This window comes from Numida meleagris, chromosome 2, assembly GCF_002078875.1.
Source record: "Numida meleagris isolate 19003 breed g44 Domestic line chromosome 2, NumMel1.0, whole genome shotgun sequence".
Classification (NCBI taxonomy): Eukaryota; Metazoa; Chordata; class Aves; order Galliformes; family Numididae; genus Numida; species Numida meleagris.
The window spans coordinates 58,171,844-58,196,046 of NC_034410.1; the positions used below are offsets into that span (position 1 = coordinate 58,171,844).

A 24,203-nucleotide genomic window follows, 5' to 3' on the forward strand; every position below is an offset into this window, starting at 1 on the left:
CTCAGTTATAAGACAACAGTCATCACACCTATTTAAGGAACAGAGCCCTGCGGATGGCCCTTACCAGTCAAATTAGGCACGCTCTTTAAGTGCTCTAACTTCACAAGGTTGGATTCACCAGGTAAACGATTAGTGCTGGTACAGGATGGACTCATGCCCACGCAGTCTGGATAATATGCAGCTAGAAAGGGAGCTGCCACACTGTCTTTCAGCAAAGGAGGGAGTATGAGCATGGAGTACCACCAATGGTCTGAAACTTCAGCCACTCTCTGGCCAAGCGGAGAAGTGAAGGAAAGAGGGGAGAAGAGAACACGTCAGTACTTCGAAAACGTGAAATGAACCAATTCCCCCCTCCCTCCAAAACTGACACCAAAAAGCGCAAGATGTACCAGTCTCAGATTTGCAAGTCATAAAGACATTTTCTCTCCCTCTTTCCCCGTCCTCAGCCTGACACAGAAAACTAGTAATATTAACCTCAGAAACTGAGCTGAAACTTCATGAAGTCCACACCCACGTGGAAAACAAACAGATGAGACATGCCACGACAATACACCTATGCCTTACCAGGCCCTTGATAAAACATTTACAGTTGCTCATGCAACCAGAAATTTGAACTTAGAAGTCTAAACTAACTGATTGGTTTAATATAAATTCTGCTATCCCCATCAAAGACCTTCTAAAACCCTAAAATTGCTACTCATTCAGCCTTGTTTTACAAAGCAAACATGCATTAAGGGAACAAAACGACCAAGCTTCCACAACAGTCAACAATAATTATGAACGTGTTTCCTGGGACAGAGTGCACACTCAGGTACACTTGCCAACACTGGCTTATCATATCATACTCAATCTGAAATGTGAGATTACATGATCATAAAACCATTGCAACACCAACGTGCATCAAGTATCTTTCATATTAGGAGGTAGAGGAGAGAGAAAACATGTTTTGGCGTTCCTATGCACTTTTCAAAAAGAGGAGACAAGCTTGACTGAAGATGGAAACCACCTGGAAGAGAGGGAAATTTGGGGATGGGGATTTTTATTTGAAAACTGGCAACTGAATGCTGTTTCACCTGATCAAAAATGAGAATTAGGAGTGAACCTTGTATCACTGGCTACAACTCAAAGACACCAAGAACCACCTGAAATCTAACTCATATAGTCAGGGAAGAGAGGAAAAAAGATGGGAAAGTAGAAGGTCCTAGGCTCTGTTGCAAATCGAGTCCTAAGAAAAATGCATAAATACTGCTACAATTGGCCAAAAGACCAAGAAAAGGAAAGACGTATGCCATGCTTTGGGGTTGTTTTTGTATTCTGAACAAATGAGGACGAACAACTGCTACTCACCAAGTCCTCAGGCATGGAACATTGGTCTGAGCCCTCCGTCTGAAAGAAAAGTCAATTGAATCAGAGCTGTTCTCATGCTGTACAACAAAAATTAAATATAAAACAAAGTAATTTGGCTATGGCATAGTTCCTGAAACCAAATAATGCATTCATGTTAGCTTTCTGTAGCACAGATGTTTGTGTGAGTAAGAGTAAATAATAGAGAAATGTATAGTTAAAAACACGACACACCAAAAACCCAGAATATCCCAGAAAATGTTTCTCATTTGTTGAATTAAATAGTCCCTCTTGATCAGACATTAAAATATGTGTCTTATTCCATGAAATGGAGTGGAACAATAAAGAAATTGGAAGAAGAGAAAAAAAATATATGGGAAGATTCTACATTTTTCAGAGACTCTTCCAGTCTAGACTATAAAACCAAAATTCCTTAATTTATTTCAACAGTATCACAAAGTTCCACGATGAAATGTTATTTTTTTTACTAAAAAGATTCTGTGGCATTATGGGAACTCTTTTTAAGTTTCAAGAGTTATCTTCATGCCAAACCTGAAAATTTCCCATGATAAAACTTGCTGGAAGTTACCAAAAGCTCTCTGAACTTTTCAACCATTTTCTTCAATGAGTATGACTTGACAAAACTAAAAGAAACACTGTGGTGCATGTCTATTTTGTATATTCTGATAATCTTTTCGTAGCTTCAGAATGAATGATCTTATAATAGACTACAGACAGAAAGTATTTCAAAATCTTCTCTCTTGATATTTTTACTCAGGATACAGAAAAGGCCAAACAGCTTGTAGGCCTTCAACCATGCAGCTCTGCAGGCCATCAGGCAACTGTTTTTAAATTAGAAACATTAAGCAGCAAAGAAGTAAAGAATGTCTGCAAACAAGAAAAATCTACTTGTTATTAGTTTCCATATGAGCAAAAGTCTTCTGTGTTACCTTGGTGGAATTGTTTAGTTTCATACCACATCTGTACGTTTTTGCTATTTGTGGTGTCAGCTGGATTTCCTTTGTCAGCTGACGCCATTTACCACACTCTGGCTTTGTACACTGCACCTACAAGTCAAAAAACAAACATGTTTTTACTTGTTACTGATTATAGATAAGGTTAATGAAGCCTAGGTAACCAACTGAAAGAAGGTAGATGTGAAGAAATTTTTAAATACAGTTGTTAAATTCATTCTCATGTAATGCTCAGGTGTAAGACATTTTGCATACGTTAGTCTTGCGCTGATTTCCTAAAGGACTGAATTTCCCACAGAACCTAATCCAAAATTGATTCAGCACCCAGTTACTTCTTCAGTGGCTTTTGCAAGCATTGCTGCAAAAAATACATCATACACTACTTCAATAATAGTAATAATAATATATATTTTTAAAACTTTATCCCCTTCCCATCTTTCTTTCTCTTCTACTCCCTTTACCACGGAAATACAAAAATCAGTGTTTTGCAAGTCTTTTACACTCACAGTTTGCTATATCTGGTATGCCCCATTTTCCCCACTAAGTCTTACTCTATCTGAACATTATACATCTTAGCAGCTACTTCAACAAAAAGCAAAAGAAAGTTGTTCTCTGTGAGATTTGGGGAAGGTGTCCAACAGTGGAGAAGCTGATCAAAATTATTATCTTGAGCTTTTCTCTACACAGCTGACCTGCTGCCTGATCATGCAATATCAGAAAGCTTTTCAGATCAAGAAAGGAGAAGATGGAAAAGACAGGGCAGGGGAGCTAATTTAAACATCAGTTCAAAACTTCATACCTTCACAAATTAACATCACATTGAAATACACCATATTCCACAGATCACTGTCCGCCTTACCCAATAAGGAAGCTGCTGATCAGCCATGAAGGCTTTGGGGCTGGGCTCACTTTTCCCATTACTTGTCCAAATCCGTTTCCAGGCAGTATATTTCTCATAACCATCTTTATGGCTAAAAAGAAAGAGAAAAAAAAAAAGCAACTGAATGATCTAGTTCATTTTAAGCAACAGTGGTTACTCTAAAATTAAACATTTTATGTAAGGACAGAGAAATAAGGCTGAAGAGAGTCCTACATTTTTCCTATTAAAAATGAAGCAAGTCGTGGTTCTTACGATAGCAATAAAGAGAATCCTGGCCACTATATCCGCTTGGTAATGAGAAATTAACCCAGCAGTTAAGATGGGGACTGAGTTACAGGTGCTGCTGAGTTCATAAGCACCCAAAAATCTTAGTAGAGATGGACTCAATTACCACAAAAACAGAAAGGAGCCTGCAACCCAGAGCACTCCCTGACCCTGACCTGAGTCTTCACAGTCACTGAAATGAAAGCAAAACCTGCTTGCTGGCTTTGGTCTTACTCTGAGCCAAGTTCTCTCTCCTGAGCTCACATTATAAAGTGAATCTACTATCTAAGGGAAAATAGATGTACTTAAAATTACTTAAATCTACTCACATCTTTTAAAATTCTCTGCTCTTGTTTTAAAAGAGAGGAAATCTATAGAATAACTGTACCTATAGAACAGCCTAGGTAAAGTAACTGGTTTTGCTCACGCTACACATTTATGTTGATGATTATTCCATACAAGAGGTGCAGTTTTAACACCAGTGTCTAAGCATCACTTCAAATAAAGCAAGCACAGAGGACGAACCTTCGTATTATACACATGTATATGAGATCTCTTCATTCGTATCATCTGTCAAATTTTTAATAAGCACTGAAAAGGCACAATCTTAATTGGCAAATCTACCTTCGGTAGTAGTGGTCAAAACATTCATTGCAGAAGTGCTCCCCACAGGAAAGATGATACCATCTAGACGTATACCCATTTTTAGCACATCTGAAATGCAGAAACATAGAAATAGCTTTATGGCACATTTCAAAAACCCTGTTGACAATAGCACATTCTAGAACGTGAACCAAATAGTCAGGACAAGCCAGGACATTGTTACATTCATGAAGGCTGACTTGCACGAGGCACTTCAGTTATTCAAATAACAATAATGAGAAGATCATTTCAATTGTTTCAGACACTTCCCAAACGAAGCAACACCAGATGCAAAGGAGGCAAAGCGTACACAATAAGCAATTTTATAGTTGGTCTGGCTTCCAGCAACCTCTCTCCAACAATGGTCCACTGAGCCTTGCTTAGTACCCTTTAAGTAGACGTTTCCTGAACATAAAATAGAATTGTTTTTACAGTACATATTGTGACACACAAAGCATTTTCCAGATGTGTAAGGCAAAGTCACTCTCTGTAGGAACTTATCATTTCTTTACCTTTTCTCATTCTGTTCTGGTATTGGTGCAGGAGTGGGAGATAGTTGTCTTGATGAGTATTTTTCTTGTATAAGTGATCAATAGATTCACAAATCATTACAACATCTAGTCCCAGAACAGCTGACACAACTATATATGCAAAGCTGAACACAAAACAGATGTTGCCTATTTTGTCACATGAGCAAGGTGGCTGCAGTTTTATCCCAGAGAGGGAAAACCTTAAGGAAACCCGTACACATTCTGGACATTCATTCCTTATTACTCTCAGAAATAAATGTCCATTAGCAAAGATTATATTCATTAGGCAAAGCAATCATTCTTCGCTTAGAAAACTCTCATTAAACTCAATGAAATGACTCAAGATAAATGTACAAGGTAAAAAGCAGCGACCTAAAGTACTAACTGAAATAGACGGAAGTGAAATGATCTCATCTCAAATAAATCATGTTGAAAGTATGTATTCTAGTGGAAATAGATTATATATTTTATATACAGATATACATATATCACAACATTAAAATAATATTTTTTTTACAGATTATGCAACATCTGTTGTGTCAAAAAATATATATATAACATCACTAAAACTGATGTCTCAGGTACTCCTTTCCCCTAAAAGTCTCTTACACAACTGCTGAAACACTTGGCTTTCCTGTGACAACAGTTAACTTCAGCTACCAAGGAAGAATTCTCATAGGTAAGTAAATGAGGCACTGGAGTATTTTACATCGTTGGAGAATAAATAAAATGAGGAAAGTTTGCCCAATTAATGAGAGGGAACAATGCCATATAATTACAGTCTGCCTACTGCATAATGAGGTCTGATACGTTTCTTATTATAGGTACTGAACACACAGTGCTGACAAGATGCATCTCCAGGGTCAGAACGCAAAAGGGCTGGCATTAGCACACACTGAAAGTCATAAACAACTTGAGAGCAAAGAGTTCAAAGAAGTATGATTGTCTCCCAAGTCCAAAAATGTCAAGCTCAGAACCTCACCTCAGACTGCAAAACATTCCAACAACAAAGTGATCGAGAATTTCTGCAGCAAATGGCGGTTTCATTTTCCATCTTGAAAGCAAGTTTAGTTTCCTCAGGTTACACTCATATGCTCTTGGTTTCACAGAAACAAGGCGTGTTCCAGAGGACACCATTAATAACATCAATAGGCTTATACTAAGCTGAAGGTGCACTGCATAAGAATTAGCAACTTGCGCAGAAGAAACTTATCCACAAAACGAACAACCTGTGACACTTTTCTGGCATCTTAAGACTGGTATTAGCGCCCTTCAGTTCGCCCTCTACATTTGGAAAGGAAGGGATTTTTCAAAATCTAGTTCGAGTTTCAAACGTCAATGGCAAGCCTAAAAGAGTCCATGAAAAAATGCAAATAAAAACAAACAAACCTTTCGGCTGCGCTGGCGAAGCAAACGGGACACGTTGCAGTGCATCCAGCTTTTTCACATTTCCTATATTTCTTTTCTGATGCATCATCATCATCATCTGTTGCCTCGGCTGCTTTCTTCTTCACCTAATAAAGAATAGCTGAAATCTGACCAGAAACGACACAGATGTGTTTTCCACACAGAGGCATTCAGACATGCTTGTGGCATGGCATTGAATGGTTAAAAGGACACAAACTAAACTTTCTGAATCCACTGTGAAATAGCTGCAGCATGGAACAGCTGTCAAATTAGGTCATTTTTTCTATCTCCCCCCCAGAAAAAAAAAAACAGAACAGTAAGGATGGAAATATCATCTAAAGCTAAAAATGTCTTGCCTTAGCTTAACTGATACCATTGAAGAAATTATAAGCCAAGCCTCCGGTTTAAATAATATTTTAAGCTCCATCACATGCTAATGAGTCAAGCCTCAGGCGTTCGTTCTATTTCGCCTTCAGAAAATCTCTCCTTCGCATACTTACTGATATTAATTAGCAGTGATCTTATCTGCATCTCAAACAAAATGCTAGGGCTGGTTTGGGGGAATTTTTTTGGACTCCAGATACAAAACTGTATACCAAATGCCTCTTATGGGCCTCAGAGATGCTGTGTATCACATTGATTTGGGTCTTGGGCAGCCTAGTTTGGCTGCACAGAGAAAGCTCTGGTTGTATTTCTAACACACCCAGCATTTTCAAGCTATGCTGAGCATTTGTCTCTTCCAGTACTGTTGATAAAGCTTTGCCTACTTCTTCACAGAATTAACTGATTGCCTCTCTTCCTGCAAAAACGCTCTATTCCTAAAGTATCCACAGTGGAACCCTCTTTCTTTATAAACGTTAACAGAAAAAAAATAAATTACAAGCGTGTCAAATTGTTATAAATACCTGTCTTCCAGAACTCCTCAGAGGAAGGCTGTCTGGAGACTGGTCTGAAGAACATGCCTTTTTCTTTGTTCGTACCCTTCCAGTTGACATTGTATTATTAGACCTGCAAAGAAAAAAAGTAGGGAGCACTTAAGAAAAATATAATAATTGATTGAATTTGCAGAGCTATCCAATCACCTGAACAGCACAGCCACACTCGTGCTGCTTCTTCTGTCAGAGTAACCTGGACGGGAATCTGTTCAGCCTAGCTATTAATTCAGGATGGAAATGAGAAGGTGGCATTATGGGGAAATGAACAACAATCTTATTTTTAAACTAAATTCAGAGTTAAGATTAGATCCTTGCGTACATCTTGACAGACTGTTCCAGATCAGCATACCCTGGATTTCAGTAATCTGATTTGCCTTACATGATGATCTGGACTGGAATTAGGGTCAGCAAAGTGAGTAGACTTCAGTTCACAACGCAAGCTCTGAAATCCCAGCCTTCACAGTGCTCTTCTTACTGACAACTGATTTATTGGTAGCAAGAGATCTGCATGGTACAGCACTTTTCTGAGCAGCAAAGAGACGGTCACCACCAAGTGAAACACCAGCTCCAAAACTGGAATTGTTCAGCCTGGAGGAGGCTCCAGGGAGACCTTATCACTCTACAACTACCTGAAGGGAGGTTGTGGTGAACTGGGGGTCAGCCTCTTCTACATAACTAGTGACAGGATGAGAGGTAACGGCCTCAAGTTGCACCAGAGGAGATTCAGGTTGGAGAAAGAGAGGTCAGGCCCTGGAACGGGCTGCCCAGGGAAGTGGCTGAGTCACCGACCCTGGAGGTGTTAAAGGAACGTTTAGATGCTGTACTGAGGGACGTGGTTTAGTGGGGAAATATTGGTGGTAGGTGGACGACTGGACTGAATGATTTTGGAGGTCTTTTCCAACCTTGGTGATTCTGTGACTCACACACCCTCCTGTGAATGTGCATCAGAATTTAAGATCTAAGCAACAGCAGCTGCATTGTGATGTTAGGTAACCGGAAGATCACAAACTTATTTACTAAACTGCTTCTGGAGAAAATATTCTACACCACAAGATAGATCCATACTTGTATTTAACTACATCGGTGGGAACAGGAAGAAGGCTGCAGTTCATCATGTAATCTGGAAAGCCCGGAGTATGAGAAAGTACGCTGCAGAAACGGGAGAGCATATGTAAAATGTTATTATCAAAGGCGTTCTTTTTTGCAGGGAATAATATACAAATACAGATAGCCTGGAGGAAGAATTAAATCTAAATGCATTCCACTGCACGTAAGGGAAACAGACTACAGCACTGAATCATGAATGTTATCTTGGCATAGGTGGGGGCTGCAGGTGGTCGCAGCCTATCTTGTAGGCAGAGAGGAGTACAGTTGCATCCCCATGTACGTGGGGTTTGGGGTGGAAATGAAGAAAGCAGTCACCGTCCACTGAGAAGATTGGGGGAAATGGTGGTGGTTCAGAGGGGCCTCCCGCCTTAATGGGCAGAGGGCAGACATTGAGAAGCACGGATGTGTTTTTGTCATAAAAGCTGCTGGAAGGGGACGAGGCAGAAGGTGGAGTAGAGATGGGTTCATAGATATAACTGCATTAAGGCCATCGTTTCCAGTTGTACACCACTTTGCCCCCACTTCCCCTTCCAAAAGCCCAACACCTCCCACACCCACAGCTTTTTCGAGAACAGCGGACATTGCCTACTTTGCTAAGCTTTATGCGACTCTGCGCACCCTATCATCGCAGCGCCTGAGGAAAGAGACCCTTTAAAGGGGAGAGGGACGCACATCTCTACACTGTGCCACATTCCGTACCACTTCACCCCCGCAACGCCCGGCCTGTGTGGGGAGAGTTGACAGCAAGTTTGCATTGGGGGGAAAAAAATAAAAAAATAAAAAAGAAAGAAAAAAATAGAAAACACACACACACACACACACACACACAGCCCACACCCAGGAAGCGAGAGCAGCCGGTGAGCCGCGGCCGGGCACAGCTGCAGCGCGCTGACAGCAGCCGCCCCGGAGCTCCCGCGGCCCTGACAGCGTCCCCGGGGCGCTCACCTCGGGGCCGGCTCGCCCGGGGGCCGGAGAGCGCATCCACGCGTGCCCGCGCCGCCTCCTGCTAGAGCTGCAGCGGGGAGAGAAGGGGGGAAGGATGGAGCGGGGGGCGCGGCGGTGAGCTCGGGGGAGGCCTGCACCTGCCCCGCCGCCGGGGCGGGGGCCGACGGGCACCGGGGCTCACTCACCGCCGCGGCCATCCCCAGCGCCATCCTCCTCCTCCACCTCCTCCTTCTCCTCCTACCGGCTCCGAGCGCCCTCAGCCCGCCTCCCGCCGCCGCCGCTTCCGCTCTCCGCGGTGCGTAGCGAGGGAGGCGCCGCCCCGGTCCGGCCCCGCCGGGCCCCGCCGCCGCGCAGGTGCCGCCGCCGGGAGCGGGCCCCGGACCGGCCGCGCTGCGGGGCCGTCGGCGCGGCCATGGAGGCTCCGGGGGACTGCGGGAGCGAGGCGCAGCGGGAGCGGGCGCTGTCCGTGGAGGAGTGGCTGCGGAAGTGGAGCACGGGTGCCACCGCCTTCCACAAGGAGCACGGGCATCCGTAGGTCGCTTCGCTCTTCGGCCCGGGCAGCGTGCGTGCTGGGGGCGGGATGAGCAGCTCTTAGTAAAGAATGCGGCGCTTACGACAGGAAAAGCTGTCGGTACAGGCGCGGCCTGAAACTGAAATCATTCTTGTCACCTACGCTTGTTTACAAACGGCAGAGAACGTTCAATTCGCACTGCGTTTGGAGCCTTTACTCCTTAAATCGTGCTCTAAGCGATAAACTTTTGATGACTTGACTGAAGCCTCACGCCTGCAGAAGCGACAACTCCACGCTGCTGCGTGTGAGGTGTGGAGCTGGGCCTGAGCGCTGCGCAGGGCCCCGGGGCAGCGACTGTGCTGGGGGACAGGGCCTGGGGAGCAAACCCAGTCATCAGCCAGTGGGAGCTGCCTTAAAGGCACGTATCGACAAGTGGTATGGCAGTTTAACCATTGCTCTATTTGTTGTGGCCCTCTAAAAAGGGGGGTCGTTGCTTTGTTACCTGAAGAGATGAGCAGAAAGGTGTCCCTCGCTAGCAGAAATGGAGGTTATTTTCTAAGAAAACAGAAGGTGAATTCACTTATTTTTATTTCTAATGGTATTTCTGACTACAAATATGTTTTGCATCAGAGGGTTTGGGCACTGCCTGGCGTGCTGTGCAGCGCCTGGCTCGCTCTGTGCCGGCACCCACGCTCCCTCCCAGTGCTGAGTGAAATGCCTCTGTTCCCCTGCAGGCTCCTACAGAAGCACCTGGACCTTCTGGTGGATGGCAGGAGTGGGATGAGAATATTTTTCCCGCTTTGTGGTAAAGCAGTCGACATGAAGTGGTACGGAATGGCAGGGATTGAGACAGGAAAACCCTTACTGGTGTGGGGAGGAAGAAGGGAAATTCCCAGCCCTGTAATGGCTGGTGGAAACATGCTGCTGGAGGAAGGCTGAAGGGAGGAGCTGGTCTGGTTCGTTTGCTGGGAATTTAAGTGATTTGGGCTAAATATAACTTTTTTTTAAAAAAAAAAAACATTTTTTAAATTTTCCTTCCACTTCTTTTTTTTTTTTTTTTTTTTTTTTTTTTCCTGGATTATAACAAATAATTTGGACTGCAAAAGTCCATGTGCTTGCTGGTGGGAAGGAACACAAACCAACCCCCACATCCCCAGGGAATCCTGATAGCCTGGGTTACCACACTCTGTCACAACGACTGCTTACTGGGCAGCCTGCAGGTTCTGCCCCATCAGCCAAACTGCTGGGCCACAGGACAGCCTAGCTGCATTGGCTCCTGTGACAAAACATCTTTGTGCAAACAGCAATAGGCTCTCTGTCCTCGCTTTCACCAAGTTCATAGGAATAGAGGAATAACCAACTGGATCCAAAAAAGCCTGCAAGCCCTCATCGGCTATATGCTGAGTGGTGCTAATTTAAGCTCAGGTTGCGTGGGGGTAGTGTTCAATAAAATGTGAGAAGTGCAGAAAGTCGAGGTGAGTTGCACCAGTCCATCCTGAAGCCGGAATGCAGGGAGCGTTTCTCTAATGAACAGATGATGTGTGGGAGATGTTCATGTGTTGAGATGCTCACGCAAGCTTGGGACCTCTGCTGTGCACAGGCTGGCGGACATGGGACACAGCGTTGTCGGCGTGGACGTCAGCGAGCAAGCGCTAAGGGAGTTCTTCACAGATCAGAGTCTGCCTTATTGTGAAGAACCAGTCCCAGGGATCTCAGGAGCCAAAAAGTTGCAGGTATGTCTCCTGCGCTGCCACGCAGCCTGGTGCGTTCAGTCATGCAGCGCAGTGCAGGCACAACGAAGCAAACAAGTCCTTCTGCTTTGTGCCTCTGCCTTGCCAGTAGTCATTCACTTCTCCTTTTAAGGTTTGGAAGGAAACACTGGGCTGAGCAGTTCTTCTTTTCAGCATGTTATTTAGGCTTTTCACATAACTTTGAAAGGCTTAAATATAAAGTTGACAAGGTAGCATATTTTAAAATTGAGCAGTTGCAAGCCTTGACAGGCCAGAACCTCTATGGCAAGGATCAAGAGAGTGCCTTAGTTAAATAAGTAGATAAGTATAAAAGATTTCTCACAAGTTTCCTTCATTACACCTAAGTGTATATTTAAAGATGTAGTTTCTGATGAGTATTTTTTCCCTTGCTTTTTATTTTAGAGTATCTCTGGAAACATTTGTCTGTACTGCTGCAGTATTTATGATTTGTCCAGGTAGGAATGCACAGAGTGTTCTACAATTTTCTATAACCAAACCTGGCCCAAAATTGCTGGAGTTCAAGGAGTGTTTGGACAACGCTCTCATACACAATGTTTGTATTTTCGATGGTGCTTTGTGAGGCTGGGAGTTGGATTTGATGATCCTTTTAGGTCCCTTCCAACTTGGGATATTCTGTGATTCTATGATTAATACTGTCCAATCATTTTATTTGATCCAGCCATTTGGACCGGATCCTCTAAAGAAAACTCTTTTTTTAACTCGTGTAAGAAATGTGAATAGTCAATATCTAACAAAGTGAAAAGAATATTACAGAGATGTTGTCTTAAATAGTTCTTTTTTTAACTAAATACTGAATATGTTTTTCCCCCAAAACTATGTGATTAACATATTTGCAGGTAAACTGTACCCATTGATTGTGTGCCCCATGCTTTATTTAACATACTTTTAAAAATGGGCTTAAAGTATTTTGCATCGCTCCCAGTTTATGTTACTACATGACATATTGTCCAACAATGACTCTATACAATAATGACTGTTTACAAACATGGCTCAACTTACTCTAAACTTGCTCTTACTGCTATAATATCCTTATTTCTTATTTGTTCCTTATTAGTTAAAAGACACAATGGAAAATGCAGAATACTTTAGCACCACCCACACTACTGAATCCTGAAAAATGCCATGGCCCATTGTTCCCTACATCCATCCTCTGGAGTCACTTCTCAGATCTGGTGGTGGCTTTGCACCTGGCTTTCTGCTCAGGTGTCAGTGGGTGGGGGATTTTGCAGGCCACAGAGCTGTGCAGGGACTCTCTCAGCCTCTAGCACTGGAGGTTCTGCCTTGGGCAGTAGTATGTCTTGATTGTTTATTCGTCCCCAGAAGCCTCCTGGTGGTGCTCACCACAGAAGTAAATCTGTCCTGAAATGTCCTCAGGCCTGCACCAGTGCTTCGGATATCCGGAGACTGTGCAAAAAAGGGTTGTTTATGGTTTTGCAGTGTCTCATAGGAAGATAAAGGTGCCCAGCTGAAGGTCCTGCATTACAGTTGCCTCCTCCTGCATTTCTTACTCTGACACAATTTACCCTCAGTTATAAGGTTTCAGTGAGGTTTTGTGCGTGTTTGCTTTTCATAGAAATAACTGCCAGTAACAACCTGTTCCCTGTCAGTTCAATAAGGAGGAGGTCAAGGCTTAACCTTTACAATAGACTGTTGCTAAGACTTCTGCTGTTGTAGCTGACTCCGTTTGCTTTGAATGATGTGTATATAACCAGTCTTGCAAAAATGAATGCCTTGGAACAGATGGGCTGTGTACAAAAGTGACTTTGTAGATACTGCCTGGTTTCCTCCCAGCCTTTCCTCTGTGATGGAGCTACTTGCTGTGCTGATTCCTACAAGCCCCCCTAGCCATGAGCTGACAGGTTACCCAGGGACTGCTTGAGCTTCTCATCTGCAATTTTTGAAAAATCCAGTTCTAAGATTGGTAGCAAGCAGCATGGTGAGACCCATACCTTCCATCACAATGTAGTGGAATAATACCGTGAAATTAACCAAAAATAGGTAACTAGTGAAAATTTCAGTTCACGTTAGTGGGCCCAGTGCGTAGGTTTGTCACTCACAAAATAAATCAGCAGATACACTTCCTGGACAGGCGGTTCTGTGCTGAGTGCTGCTATAGTGAGAGTATGGGCCTCATTCCCTACAGCAGTCAGCAGGTATCTGGGTCTACAAAATGCACATGCAGCTCTAGTTGCTATGTACAGACAACATGGTTAATTAGCCAATAATTACAGAAATTAAACTTATTTCTCTCTTGCTGAGTCTGACCTGCTAACAAATCCTTTTGATCTCCATGCCTAACAATCATTAGAGGAAATCTCAGGTGTGCTGGTGACCTTTGTCAGAATGAAGCATTTCAAAGCCTCCTGATAGTTAAAGAGTGACAGCAATTACTGCTTTTGGTGGGAATTCTGGGAAGTGTGTTGAACAGTTATATTGCACAATCATCGTGTGTCCTAATTCACTTATGGCTGCCAGGCTTTAAATAAATAAACAAAACTTGCTTCAATTGAAACTACTAAACTTGCGCAGAGAGAGCAATTCATAACTTAATTGCCTAGATGAAGCAGGATTTCTGTGGGTATGTGAATTCCTGTGTTAGATGTTAGTTTTTATTGATTTTTATTAATCGTAGTAGTAACTAGAGTGCCATCTCCCGTGCTGCGTAGTGTATAAACCCACAGCAGGAGGCAATGTAAGGCTGAAGGTTGGGCACTGATACATGTTCTTAACATCCAGTTAGGATTAAAGTCAGCTGTGCGCCTTTTCGTCCTTCTCCTCATGGCTTGTTTCTCCTCAGAAGAAAGCTGGATGCACAGGGAGGCAGGGAGCACTCAGACGGTTCAGCAGGCCCTGAGGTCCAGGCAAGCAGGAGACCAGATGCAAGGAAAGGAAAGGTCGCAGCACGAGGCTGCCCGCAGCCCGCTGTGCCTGTAGTCCCTGATGAAACGGTGGGGAGCAAAGCACCTGAAATGCCTGCGTGGAGCCACCGCCACCGTTACAGTTAGAGCAGATTCAAGCTGGAAAGAAAAATCAGGTGCAAAAAACTGCAGGGTTTTTCCTGAAGTCACACAGCAGGCTTGTTTCTGCAGAGAACAGCCTCCAGGCCTCAGATGATTGAGCTTGTCACCTGCCCCCCTCATCCCTGTTGTATACTTAACTGTCTCTTTAAAACTCTCCTTTCTCATAAAAGACTGATTATTTAAATTAGAGGCTTAGTCTTGGCAAGGTTTGAAAGAAGTGGAGAATTTACAGTGTTATCATGTCTCATCGCAGTAGAGCAGGAAGTACAGGAGCTTCTAGGTTAGGTGCCAGAAACTCAGCAATGCTGTTGCAACGAAATGAGCAGCAGGGCAGGGAGAAGTGAAGAAAGAGATGATGCAATGGGACTCAGGCACTCTCCCAGTGCACAAAAAGGTACTGCCAAATTCTATTTATTTTTTCACTTTAAGTAAATGTATTTCAGACTTCCTCTAAAATAATGCAGTTTATTACTCTTTAATTTCCTGTTTTAATAACTACCAGAAACAAGGCTCTTCATACCCCCAAACATATTCTACTGCTCTTACCACCTGTTAGCGAAGGCATTTTCCCATCACCTTGGCTACGTGCAGGCTTTGGGTAGTCCTTGAAGCCATCTGCCAGCACGTCCAGAAGCAAATAACATCTGTGGCAGCATTAGACTGATGCAAGCGTCGGCTTACCTCAGCTTTTCTAAGATTAAACAAGTTGCAAACTGTAGCTAACTGTCCTGGGCATGTACCTGGGAAATGAGGTGCTTAAAATGTCCAAGTGTGCCACGTTCAATAGCCCTAACGCAGTGAGGTGCCTTCTCTAACTTGCGTTTGGAGTCGTGTGTGGGTTCTAGAAGATGGCCATGAATTATCAGTGTCCCAAGTATATGTCAGTGCTGCCTCTAGGATCATGTTGGAGTATGATTGCCAAAAACTCAGACTTAAATCCCCAAAGTGTTTGAACTACCTTCCTCCCCCTTCTTGTCTCTGCACCCTCTAGAGAAAAGGAAATGCTGAGCAATTCCAGCACCTCATGCTGTCGCAGCAGGACAGTGTACCAGAGGGTTTCCCAAGACCCTGTTTGTGTTGTTTGGAGTTTGGAAAATGCTGGGCTGTATCAGCAAATCAGGTCTGCACAGATAGCTGGAGACTATTTGTGACTTCACAGAAGTACCTGAATAATGACAAAGTAACCTTGTTGGTATATTTTTTCCTCATCTTTCTGTAGTGCAATTGTTGGCAAGTTTGATGGGGTGTGGGACAGAGGAGCTCTGGTGGCTGTGAATCCATGCGACAGACAACGGTTAGTGAATTCGCTTGGTTGTTACTTTTCCCTAATGTATCCAGTGACGCCACTTTTTGTTCCTCCTGCCACCTGTGGTTGAATCCTCTCTCATTCAACAAAGTAACCTAAGCAAGTTTTTCTCTATGGTGAGCTGCAGCTACAGAGCTCTGCGCGCTTGATTTGTGAGCTTCCTTCAGGAAGCCGCCCTGCCTCTTGGTGGGAAAATATGTGGTTTGCTGCAACCCAGCAGAAGCAGAGCTGCATGTCTCATCTGTATTTTATTATTTCCTTTCCACCCCATCTGCTTCTCTTGCCTCTCCTTGTTTGTTTTCCCCTTGCTTCCCTTTTTAGTTTTTTCATCCTTGCCTTTAGCCAACCCAAGTTTAGTTTGAGCCTACCCCGCAGATTTCAAAAGATTGGTACTGCATTCTGTGCTATGGCAGATGAACGCTGTGTTTTGTCTGTTAGTTTTGAGATGGATGTGGGAAAAAAGAGAAATGATTGTTCATGGAGAGTATACAGAAACCTTTATTTGGGATGTTTCATGAGTTGCATGAATTTCACGTCATGTATTTCTGCTTGGTTTCTGTGCAGGTCAGTTCAACTTGCCTCTGCACAGGAACATGTTACCTTATTTGGTGAATATTTTGAATGCCACACTTAAATGTTTGTGCTTTTCCAAAATAATAATGTATGGCTATCTCCTTTTAGCTACGTCAGCTTGATGAGCTCCCTAATGGAGAAAAACTCTTCTTATCTCCTCATTACGGTTTTGTATGATCCAAACAAACACAAAGGTGAGAACTTCGCACTGCTCGTGTTTTGATTTTGCGTGTATTAATACAGATTGTGGGTAGGTGTGGTAGATAACTTAGTATCGCTTTTTTATCAGCGTTGCTTTGTTAGCTGATTGTGTCAGTATGGCTGTGTTAAACATTTTAGGTGTCGAGGAAGCTTGACACTTTCCCTCTAGCACTCAGATGTGCCAAGGACAAGTGAAGATGTACTAACAACGAAATGAAACTGGAAGAGTGAATGCTTAGAATAACATCGTACATCCTGTCTGGCCTAGGGACCTCAAAGCACTTCTAAGAACATCAGCCATCCGAGACCTTTGGTTTATTTGCCCAGTACTTGCAGCCCAATGTGCTGCACATCTTGTGCCTTTCCCCTTACCACTACCATGGTCAGAATGTGCCTGGAGGAGGTGAAACTGTAAACCATGAAGTATTTCTCCCTTTTATTATGTGCCAGTATGTCTAGGTTGTTTTTTAAGTCTTCGTTATGCTAATTACTGCCTCTCAAAAGAAAGAGATATCTTGCTTTTGAGCTCTTCAGCATAATTATCCTTTGAAGAATAGGTCTTGTTATCATTAGTCACAATAGTTTAATAAATTGCTCTCCCTTTCTCATTATTCTGTTTTTAGCTTGAACTATACCATTACAATATACAGGGCTGTTGGCTAAATTCACATATTGCACTGAATGGATACGGTGATTGTATCCATGGCATGTTTGTGACCTTCTAACTCCTGACAACATGGCTGCGCTGGCTGCAACCCAGAGATAACAAAGCAGCAGCACCTCAGGCTACCTGGGGTTCCACCATGGTGTTTTCTGGATCCCATGGGTGGTCCTGCACACGGAGGCTGTGGGTGCTGCAGTTCAGATGTTTGTCTCCTTCCTATGTCTCCTCTCTGATTAGCTTCACCATTTTCTTTCCAGGACCACCGTTTTATGTTCCTGAACCTGAGGTTAAAAGCTTGTTTGGTAAGTAGTATTTCAGCTAACCCTTAGGTTTTCTGTTCATTTCTTTTTTTTTTTTGCAAAACACATATGTGGGTTTGTGTGCTTTTACCTCTGCAGCAAGTGATGGAGTCATCTGCTTGCTTCTTAGATAAGAGATTGAGTCATGGAAAAGCAATAAGGGAAATGAATGCCTTGCTGTCACAAGGCTTTTGCTGTTAATGCAGCTTCTCAGCTCTTGAAAAGAAATGAGGAAAACCTGAGAGGCGGACACTGTCCCTTTCGTTCCCTGGCATCATTTTACCCTCTCAGGATTCAGATTGCACGCAGTGGCCTTGTAGCTTCAGTCCTGTTTGACCATTTCACCTTTCTCTGCACCTCATCACCATCTGCCCTGGTTTTTATTTATTTGGATGTTGGTTTTATCGTTTCTGCTGTACTTCCGTAGACAAAGAAGAAAAGTAAAATGCAATGCTACAGAAATGCTAAATGTACAGCTCCATTCCATTAAAAAGATAATGTCAGAACTGTGGCAGGTATTTAGTTTTGAATGTTCTTCCAGATATCCTTTGATATTGTACTTCTTTTAAATTTACATCTTTCTGAGACCTCTGAAGTGTCCGTGCACAGTCATTGGCATGGACAGTTGCATCCCAGTGCAGAAGAGACAGGTAAGTTTTCCTCAGTGCATTTGCGTCACACAGATAGGGACCAGGAGGAGATCTGTGCATTAGATTTTGTTTTCTGATGTCTTACTTTCTTCAGTGACTTTCCATTCTTTGATTTGTTGTTCTTTCTTCCTTTTCAGGCAGCCAGTGTGAAATTAAGTGTATTGAGAAAGTCAATGACCTCTCAGACAGACACAAGCAGTGGGGACTAGATTATTTTCTGGAGGTACTGTATCTAATAAAGTTTGTGGCTTGATTAAAATCAGTTAACATACTTCGTACCTTTCTTTTATGTTTGTCTCATGTTTTAAATGTTTTGGGGCACTCTTAAAGCAGGCTTCAACATACAAAAAAATGTCTGTGGAACATCTTTGTCTGGATGATTTTGCTTTCAGAGTCAGCTCTGACTTCACAGCTGACTTCGTTGCCTTCAGATGTGCATAGCTTTTCTTAAAGCCCATGTATAAATAAGTGGTTTTAAAGTGTACCTTTTCCTTCTATTTATTAGCTCATACAGTCAGAAATTAAAGAATAAGTAACTGAGGTCTCTTCTCTGTGGCTGTCGGCAGCTGCTGCCTGGCCTGAGCTCTGGAGGGAGGCTTGTGAGCACGGAGTCACGGGAGCTGATGTTCAAATGCTGCTTTTTGTGGTGCCAACAAGGGCAGCTGGGGAAGAGAAGGGGGAAGCTGGCGCAATCTGCTGTTCTCTGTCCCTGTTACAGTTACACTTGTATGATTACAATGTGGTGTATTGACAGTAAGACTAGCACAAGAGGAAAAGCCATGTGAATTTTTAATATTGTGGTCCAAGAGCTCTGAGTCTCTAGGACTGATGACTGTACATTCTGACGATTTCACAGAATCATACAACTGTTAAGGTTGGAAAAGACCACTAAGGTCATCTAGTCCAACCATCAACCCATTACCCATTCCCACTAAACCACATCCCTCTGTGCCACATCTACCCTTTTCTTGAACACCTCCAGGGATGGTGACTCTGCCACCTCCCTGGGCAGCCTCTGTCAGTGCCTGACCACTCTTCTGAGAAGAAAGCCTTTTTCCTAACATCCAATCTGAACCTCCTCTGCCATGACTCGAGGCCATTTCCTCTCATCCTATCACTAGTTACTCAGAAGAAGAGGCCTACCTCCACCTCACTACAACCTCCTTTCAGGTAGTTGTAGAGATGAGGTCTCTGCTGTGCTTCCACTTCTCCAGACTGAACAATCCCAGCTCCCTCAGCCGCTCTTTATAAGGCCTGTGCTCCAGACCCTTCACAGCTTCACTGCCCTTCTCTGGAGCACGGTACTGGGGGTGCAGCACCACCAGAAGACCCCATTACAATTCTCAGTATTGCTCGTAGCCACTGAGAGCCACTGCTGCTTTAAGAACTGGTGAACAGAAGAGAGACGTTACCTTCTTGTGGCCAGTGAGACAGCGCGAGCTGAGAACAACTCATTTGGGACATTTTCACTTCTGGGCAGCGTTGTAGCTCCCCGGTTTAAGTGCCTCCTCTCTTTCTATCCAGAATTTTTCCATGTGTGACAGCTGCTGGGGCTTATCTGGAGTTTGTGGACACGTGATAGCTGAGTGCAGCCATCAGTGGGAAAAGCGGCCGTCGGCCATTGGTGTAAATATTATCATTATATTTTCAAAAGCTTCCCAGAACAGAAAGGGAAACTGTGTGCAATTGCGACCGCTTCCTTGGCCCGATATAGGCACGAATAGCACTAGCAACGTTACGGTGACTCGGCGGCTGGAGGCCGGAGCCGGGCCCCGCTCTGCGGCGGCGGGAGGCGGGGAAAGGCCGGGCCCTGGCTCCGGGCTCCGTGCCGCACAGCCGCAGCCGGCCCGCAGGGGGCAGCCGCCGGCCCGCCGAGGCCCGCCGGGTCGCGGGGAGGATGGCGGAGGCGGCGGACGAGACCGAGCTGGGCCTGCTCGAGTGCCGGGTGTGCTTCGAGCGGTACGGCCCCGGCGGGCAGCGGCGGCCGCGTAACCTGCCGTGCGGCCACGTCCTGTGCCGCGGCTGCGTGGAGGCGCTGGGCGGCCCCGAGCGGCGACGCCTGGAGTGCCCCTTCTGCCGGCGGCCCTGCGTCCTCGGCGAGACCAGCGACTGCCTGCCGCTTCTGCAGCTGCTGGAGCTGCTGGGCCCCGGCGGCCGCAGCCCCTCGGCCCTCGGGAGGGCGGCCGGCGGCGCGGCCCCGCTGCGGCTGCAGCTGTCGCTGGGCGGCTGGGGTTCGCTGCTGAACCCCACGGGGGTGGCGGCGTGCCGGAGGTCGGGGCGCCTGGCGGTGGCCCACGACGGCAAAAAGAGGATCCACATCTTCGGGCCGAGTGGGTCCTGCCTGCAGCGGTTCGGGGAGCGGGGGGACGCGGGCAACGACATCAAGTACGCGCTGGGCGTGGCGGTCACATCAGATGGGCACGTGGTGGTCACCGACGGCGGGGACCGCTCGGTGAAGGCCTTCGACTTTGAGGGAAGGGGGACTTTGGCCGTGCGAGAAGGCTTCTGCCTGCCGTGGGGCCTGGGTGCCACCACCGAGGGCGACGTGATGCTGACAGATGCTGAGGCCGGAGCTCTGTACCGCCTGACGGCTGACTTCGGCAGCGGGAAGCTAAAGAAGTGCCAGATGGTCAGGTCCAAGTTAACCAGCCCCAGGGGTGTGGCCGTCTGCCCGGCCTCGGGTGCTGTTGTGGTGATAGAGCACCTGAAGACTGAAGGACCAAGCGGCTGCAGCACCCGCATGAAGATATTCAGTGCAGACATGAATCTCATTGGCCAGATGGATAGCTTTGGGCTGAACCTCGTTTTCCCCTCCAAAATATATACCACGGCTGTGGCCTTTGACAAAGAGGGTTGCATCGTCGTGACCGATGTCTGTAGTCAGGCCGTGATATGCCTGGGGAAACCTGAGGAGTTTCCCGTCTTCAACCCTCTAGTTAGCCATGGGCTTTCTTATCCCATAGGACTAACTTACACGGCAAACAACTCCCTCGTTGTTTTAGACAGCGGCGATCATTCAGTAAAAATTTATAGCTCTGCCTGAGTGGGCTTAGATGTGTACTGCTACTGGCTCAAGCTGCTTTTGGCTACAAAGTGTATGCAGTACTGGTGTTCAGAGGTGTGTAGGGAGGCAGGAGTAGGGCTTTACATGAGGTGGAATCGCCCTTTAGACCAATGTACTGTACTTCCCACAAAATCTACGCCAAATCCCATGCGCAGCCACAGGAGACAACGTGGCTGCTGCAGGCCGAAGTCAGCAATGAACCAACCAAGCAGTCTGGAATTTTAGAATTATTCCATACCTTGACAACCAAACATTCATACTACTTTTTGTGAAGTAATAACAACAGCATTTGGAATGGAGTCATCCAAGATCTGCACCTGAGGGAGAAAGCGATGCATCTTTTGCTTCACGTTCTGTTTTCAGCGGATTTCTGCATGACAAAGGAGACTGACTCGATGAACTGATAGGAGAAGTGACAGCTTCAGCTCAAGGCCAATTGATCCAGCCATGATCAATTGAAATACATGAGTTATCAGCATTTAGTGAGTTATATGAAGTGGATAGATGTGCAAAGCCTTTTTGTTTTCTTCTCCATATTGGGGAAATGCACTTCTGGGTGCGCCCTTCTCTGCATGCATTTTTTTACCACCTTTTTAGTGCTTTACTGAAGCACTAACACTTCCCACATAACACATGGATCCATGTCTTCACTGAGATATGTGGTTACTGGCACAGGTGACTTTCCCTAAAAGCATCTCCAAGTATTTGTGTTTAGACCACGGGTACTTCTGCATCTACAGAATTGAACTGGCCATGTTACTAATGCAGGTATTCTTGAGAGATTTCCAATACTGCCTGTCTTGAAATTAATATGGTACTTCTGCACCACTCTGCAAAATTCAGTTGAAATTTTGAATGTTGGAGAGGAGTAATATGGAAAAAGGGATGTGAGCCTTCCTTTTCCTAGCCTACAAAAAGTATTTTGCTGATAGCAGATAGCAGGTTTAGAACTCTATGTTTTCTTGAAAACAGTTTTGCTGTGGATGTGAGTTCTGTTGCCTTATTACACCACGGAAATCAAAGTATATCTGAATTATTTTTAGAACGATATAACACACCTACTAGAAGTCACTTCTGCATTCTAGGAGCTCATGTGCTTCTAAAATAATTACTTAGGCAGTTCAGCACTAAAAGGAAGTTACATATAGATGTGTCTTGTGAGGTGGAGACAAATAGATTAAACTAGCGTAAAACTTTTATGGATATATATTTAGTGACTGAAAGCGAGCGCATTAACTAAAGCCATTTCAAATTCATGGGTAATCTTTCTATTGGTTAACTTTTCATTTGGCTTTTGCTCTGACTTCTTTACTGTTTGATAACTACTTGAATGGCTGTGTGAACAACATGTACCGAATATTTCAAAGTGGAGCAATTTTGGCCCTCAAAATCAAGCAATGTATTAAAGCTCTCTCATTCAGACTACGTATTAAGATATGTTAATATTTATAAAAACAGAGCAAACAAGTATATTAAATACAGCTATTTGTAAAGGTTAATTGAACAGTGGACTGGATGTCAAATATCCATGGAGACGGATCCATCAGAATATGAATAAGAACAGATGAAAGTGGGATCCTCCATTGTGGAACCAAATCATTTCCATTCTCCTGAGAACAGGAAGAGGCCAAGACATTCACGTTCTTAAGAAAATAAAATTCTACAGGGATCCTTGCTGGGGGTTTGTGCATCTGTTTCTTTGGGTGCTCCGGGGAGGTGCGAGGGGGACTCTCATCTGCCGGGTGTGACCTTTCACTTGTGTGCAAATGCAACAGTTTGACTGTAGACCAATGTTTGGCAGGTGATTTAGCTTAGCAATTGACAAAACCGTGATCTCCTCTAGGGTCTGATATCAAAAAAGAGCACAGTCCTGTGGGTCTTTCTGTGAAAGTGCAGCTATGCAAGAAGAAGCAGACAGTGAATTTCTGCTGGATTCAGTTTCACAGATGTTTCCTCCAGCAGTGGCTCAGGTTCTTCACGGACAGGGTGGTTGGGCACTGGGATGGGCTCCCTAGTGCAGTGGTCATGGCCCCTAGCTGCCGGAGTTCCAGAAGCGTTTGGACAATGGTCTCTGAAAGGTGGTTGAGCTTTTTGGTTATCCTTTGTGAAGCTCGACTTGATGATCCTTCTGAGTTCCTTCCAACTCAGGCTGTTCCATGATTCTATGGACTGGGAGCTTTCCTATCATCCTGTATTCAGTGAAGAAGGCAGAGAAAGAAAAACCTCACCCAGCTAAGAGACACATTGGCTCACTGAAGTGTCTATAGAATGACAAGAGCCCATGGAAGTGGATCCACCAGAGAGCACCATGAGGCGCAGGTATGTCTGATCTTCAGAGAATGGTGTTGGCCCTAGGCATGCCCACCATCCTGATAATGTGGGGCTCAGGCAGGGCTAGCGTCCAGAGAACAGTTTGAGACCCAGACATTCCCAGCATCCAGTGAACAGCGTGGGGCCAAAGCACGTCTCCGAGGCAGAGTATGGCATTGAATGAGGCTTTACCCATTGTCCAGAGAGCAGCATGTGATACAGGTGTTCCTGTCATCGAGAGAATAGTGTGGAGTGAATGGTGGTGTACCCACCAGAGAACACCATGAAGTTCAGTGCAGTCACCTGGGGCGAAAATGGCAAGGGGCTACTGGCTAATAAAGTGTGATTTGCTGTGTTCTGTGCCAGACAGTTTACTGACAGTTCCTAATTTATTTATTTTTATCACATTTTTTTTTTGTTACAATTGCATTTCTCTATTTTAGTTGCGGTAAAGATTATGCTTTTTCTTTTTCTTTCTTTTTTTTTTTTTTTTCAAATTTGGAGATATCCTGCTGAAGTTATTATATTGTGATTTGTTGATTCTTTAAAATATATTGACCTACATAGTTTTGTTAGTGGCAAGCCACATGGCAAGTGCCTGTGATCAGTCCAGAAATACCTCTTGGATACTGCAGTAGGAAGTATACTATTTTGAGTAGGAGTCTTCCTGTTAGCTCATGAAGGAAATTTACTCAGGAGCAGCCCTGTGGATTATATATGCCTTTCTATGCATCAGGTGCTCTGTGTTCAAGGAAAATTACAGCAATAAGATAACATTTCTGAGCTGAGTGGTGCGGTTGACACA

General features: G+C 44.6%; 3 protein-coding genes across 5 annotated transcripts in view; 2 read left to right on the forward strand and 1 right to left on the reverse strand.

Moving 5' to 3' along the window:
* KDM1B (lysine demethylase 1B) overlaps window positions 1-9,355 on the reverse strand; it is a 28,019-nt gene extending 18,664 nt beyond the window's left edge. The window contains exons 1-9 of one of the 3 annotated variants that reach the window (XM_021388688.1): window positions 9,214-9,355; window positions 9,029-9,095; window positions 6,947-7,049; window positions 6,024-6,148; window positions 4,087-4,176; window positions 3,178-3,289; window positions 2,295-2,411; window positions 1,348-1,386; window positions 65-269 (exon numbers count right to left, since the gene is read on the reverse strand). In XM_021388688.1, coding sequence (XP_021244363.1) covers window positions 65-269; window positions 1,348-1,386; window positions 2,295-2,411; window positions 3,178-3,289; window positions 4,087-4,176; window positions 6,024-6,148; window positions 6,947-7,036 — 778 coding nt within the window. In that variant the 5' untranslated portion in view covers window positions 7,037-7,049; window positions 9,029-9,095; window positions 9,214-9,355. Of the gene's footprint in view, window positions 1-64; window positions 270-1,347; window positions 1,387-2,294; window positions 2,412-3,177; window positions 3,290-4,086; window positions 4,177-6,023; window positions 6,149-6,946; window positions 7,050-9,028 lie in introns of all 3 variants that reach the window. The other 2 variants (XM_021388689.1, XM_021388687.1) reach the window with 2 other exon arrangements.
* TPMT (thiopurine S-methyltransferase) lies at window positions 9,441-18,302 on the forward strand. The gene is made up of 8 exons (XM_021388697.1): window positions 9,441-9,559; window positions 10,274-10,366; window positions 11,140-11,272; window positions 11,693-11,745; window positions 15,551-15,625; window positions 16,319-16,404; window positions 17,333-17,377; window positions 18,162-18,302. The coding sequence occupies exons 1-8, from the start codon at window positions 9,441-9,443 to the stop codon at window positions 18,275-18,277; spliced, it is 720 nt and encodes a 239-aa protein (XP_021244372.1). The 3' UTR covers window positions 18,278-18,302.
* On the forward strand, window positions 18,762-22,762 carry NHLRC1 (NHL repeat containing E3 ubiquitin protein ligase 1). The gene is made up of 2 exons (XM_021386371.1): window positions 18,762-18,805; window positions 19,783-22,762. Exons 1-2 carry the CDS (start codon window positions 18,762-18,764, stop codon window positions 21,065-21,067), a joined length of 1,329 nt encoding a protein of 442 aa, XP_021242046.1. The 3' UTR covers window positions 21,068-22,762.

Coding starts and splice junctions, on each gene's coding strand:
- TPMT (XM_021388697.1), top strand. CDS start 9,441: ATGGAGGCTCCGGGGGACTGCGGGAGCGAGGCGCAGCGGGAGCGGGCG. Junction 10,367..11,139: donor AAAGCAGTCGACATGAAGTG/GTACGGAATGGC, acceptor TGCTGTGCACAG/GCTGGCGGACATGGGACACA. Junction 15,626..16,318: donor AATCCATGCGACAGACAACG/GTTAGTGAATTC, acceptor ATCTCCTTTTAG/CTACGTCAGCTTGATGAGCT.
- NHLRC1 (XM_021386371.1), top strand. CDS start 18,762: ATGTGGTGTATTGACAGTAAGACTAGCACAAGAGGAAAAGCCAT. Junction 18,806..19,782: donor AGCACAAGAGGAAAAGCCAT/GTGAATTTTTAA, acceptor CGGCGGCTGGAG/GCCGGAGCCGGGCCCCGCTC.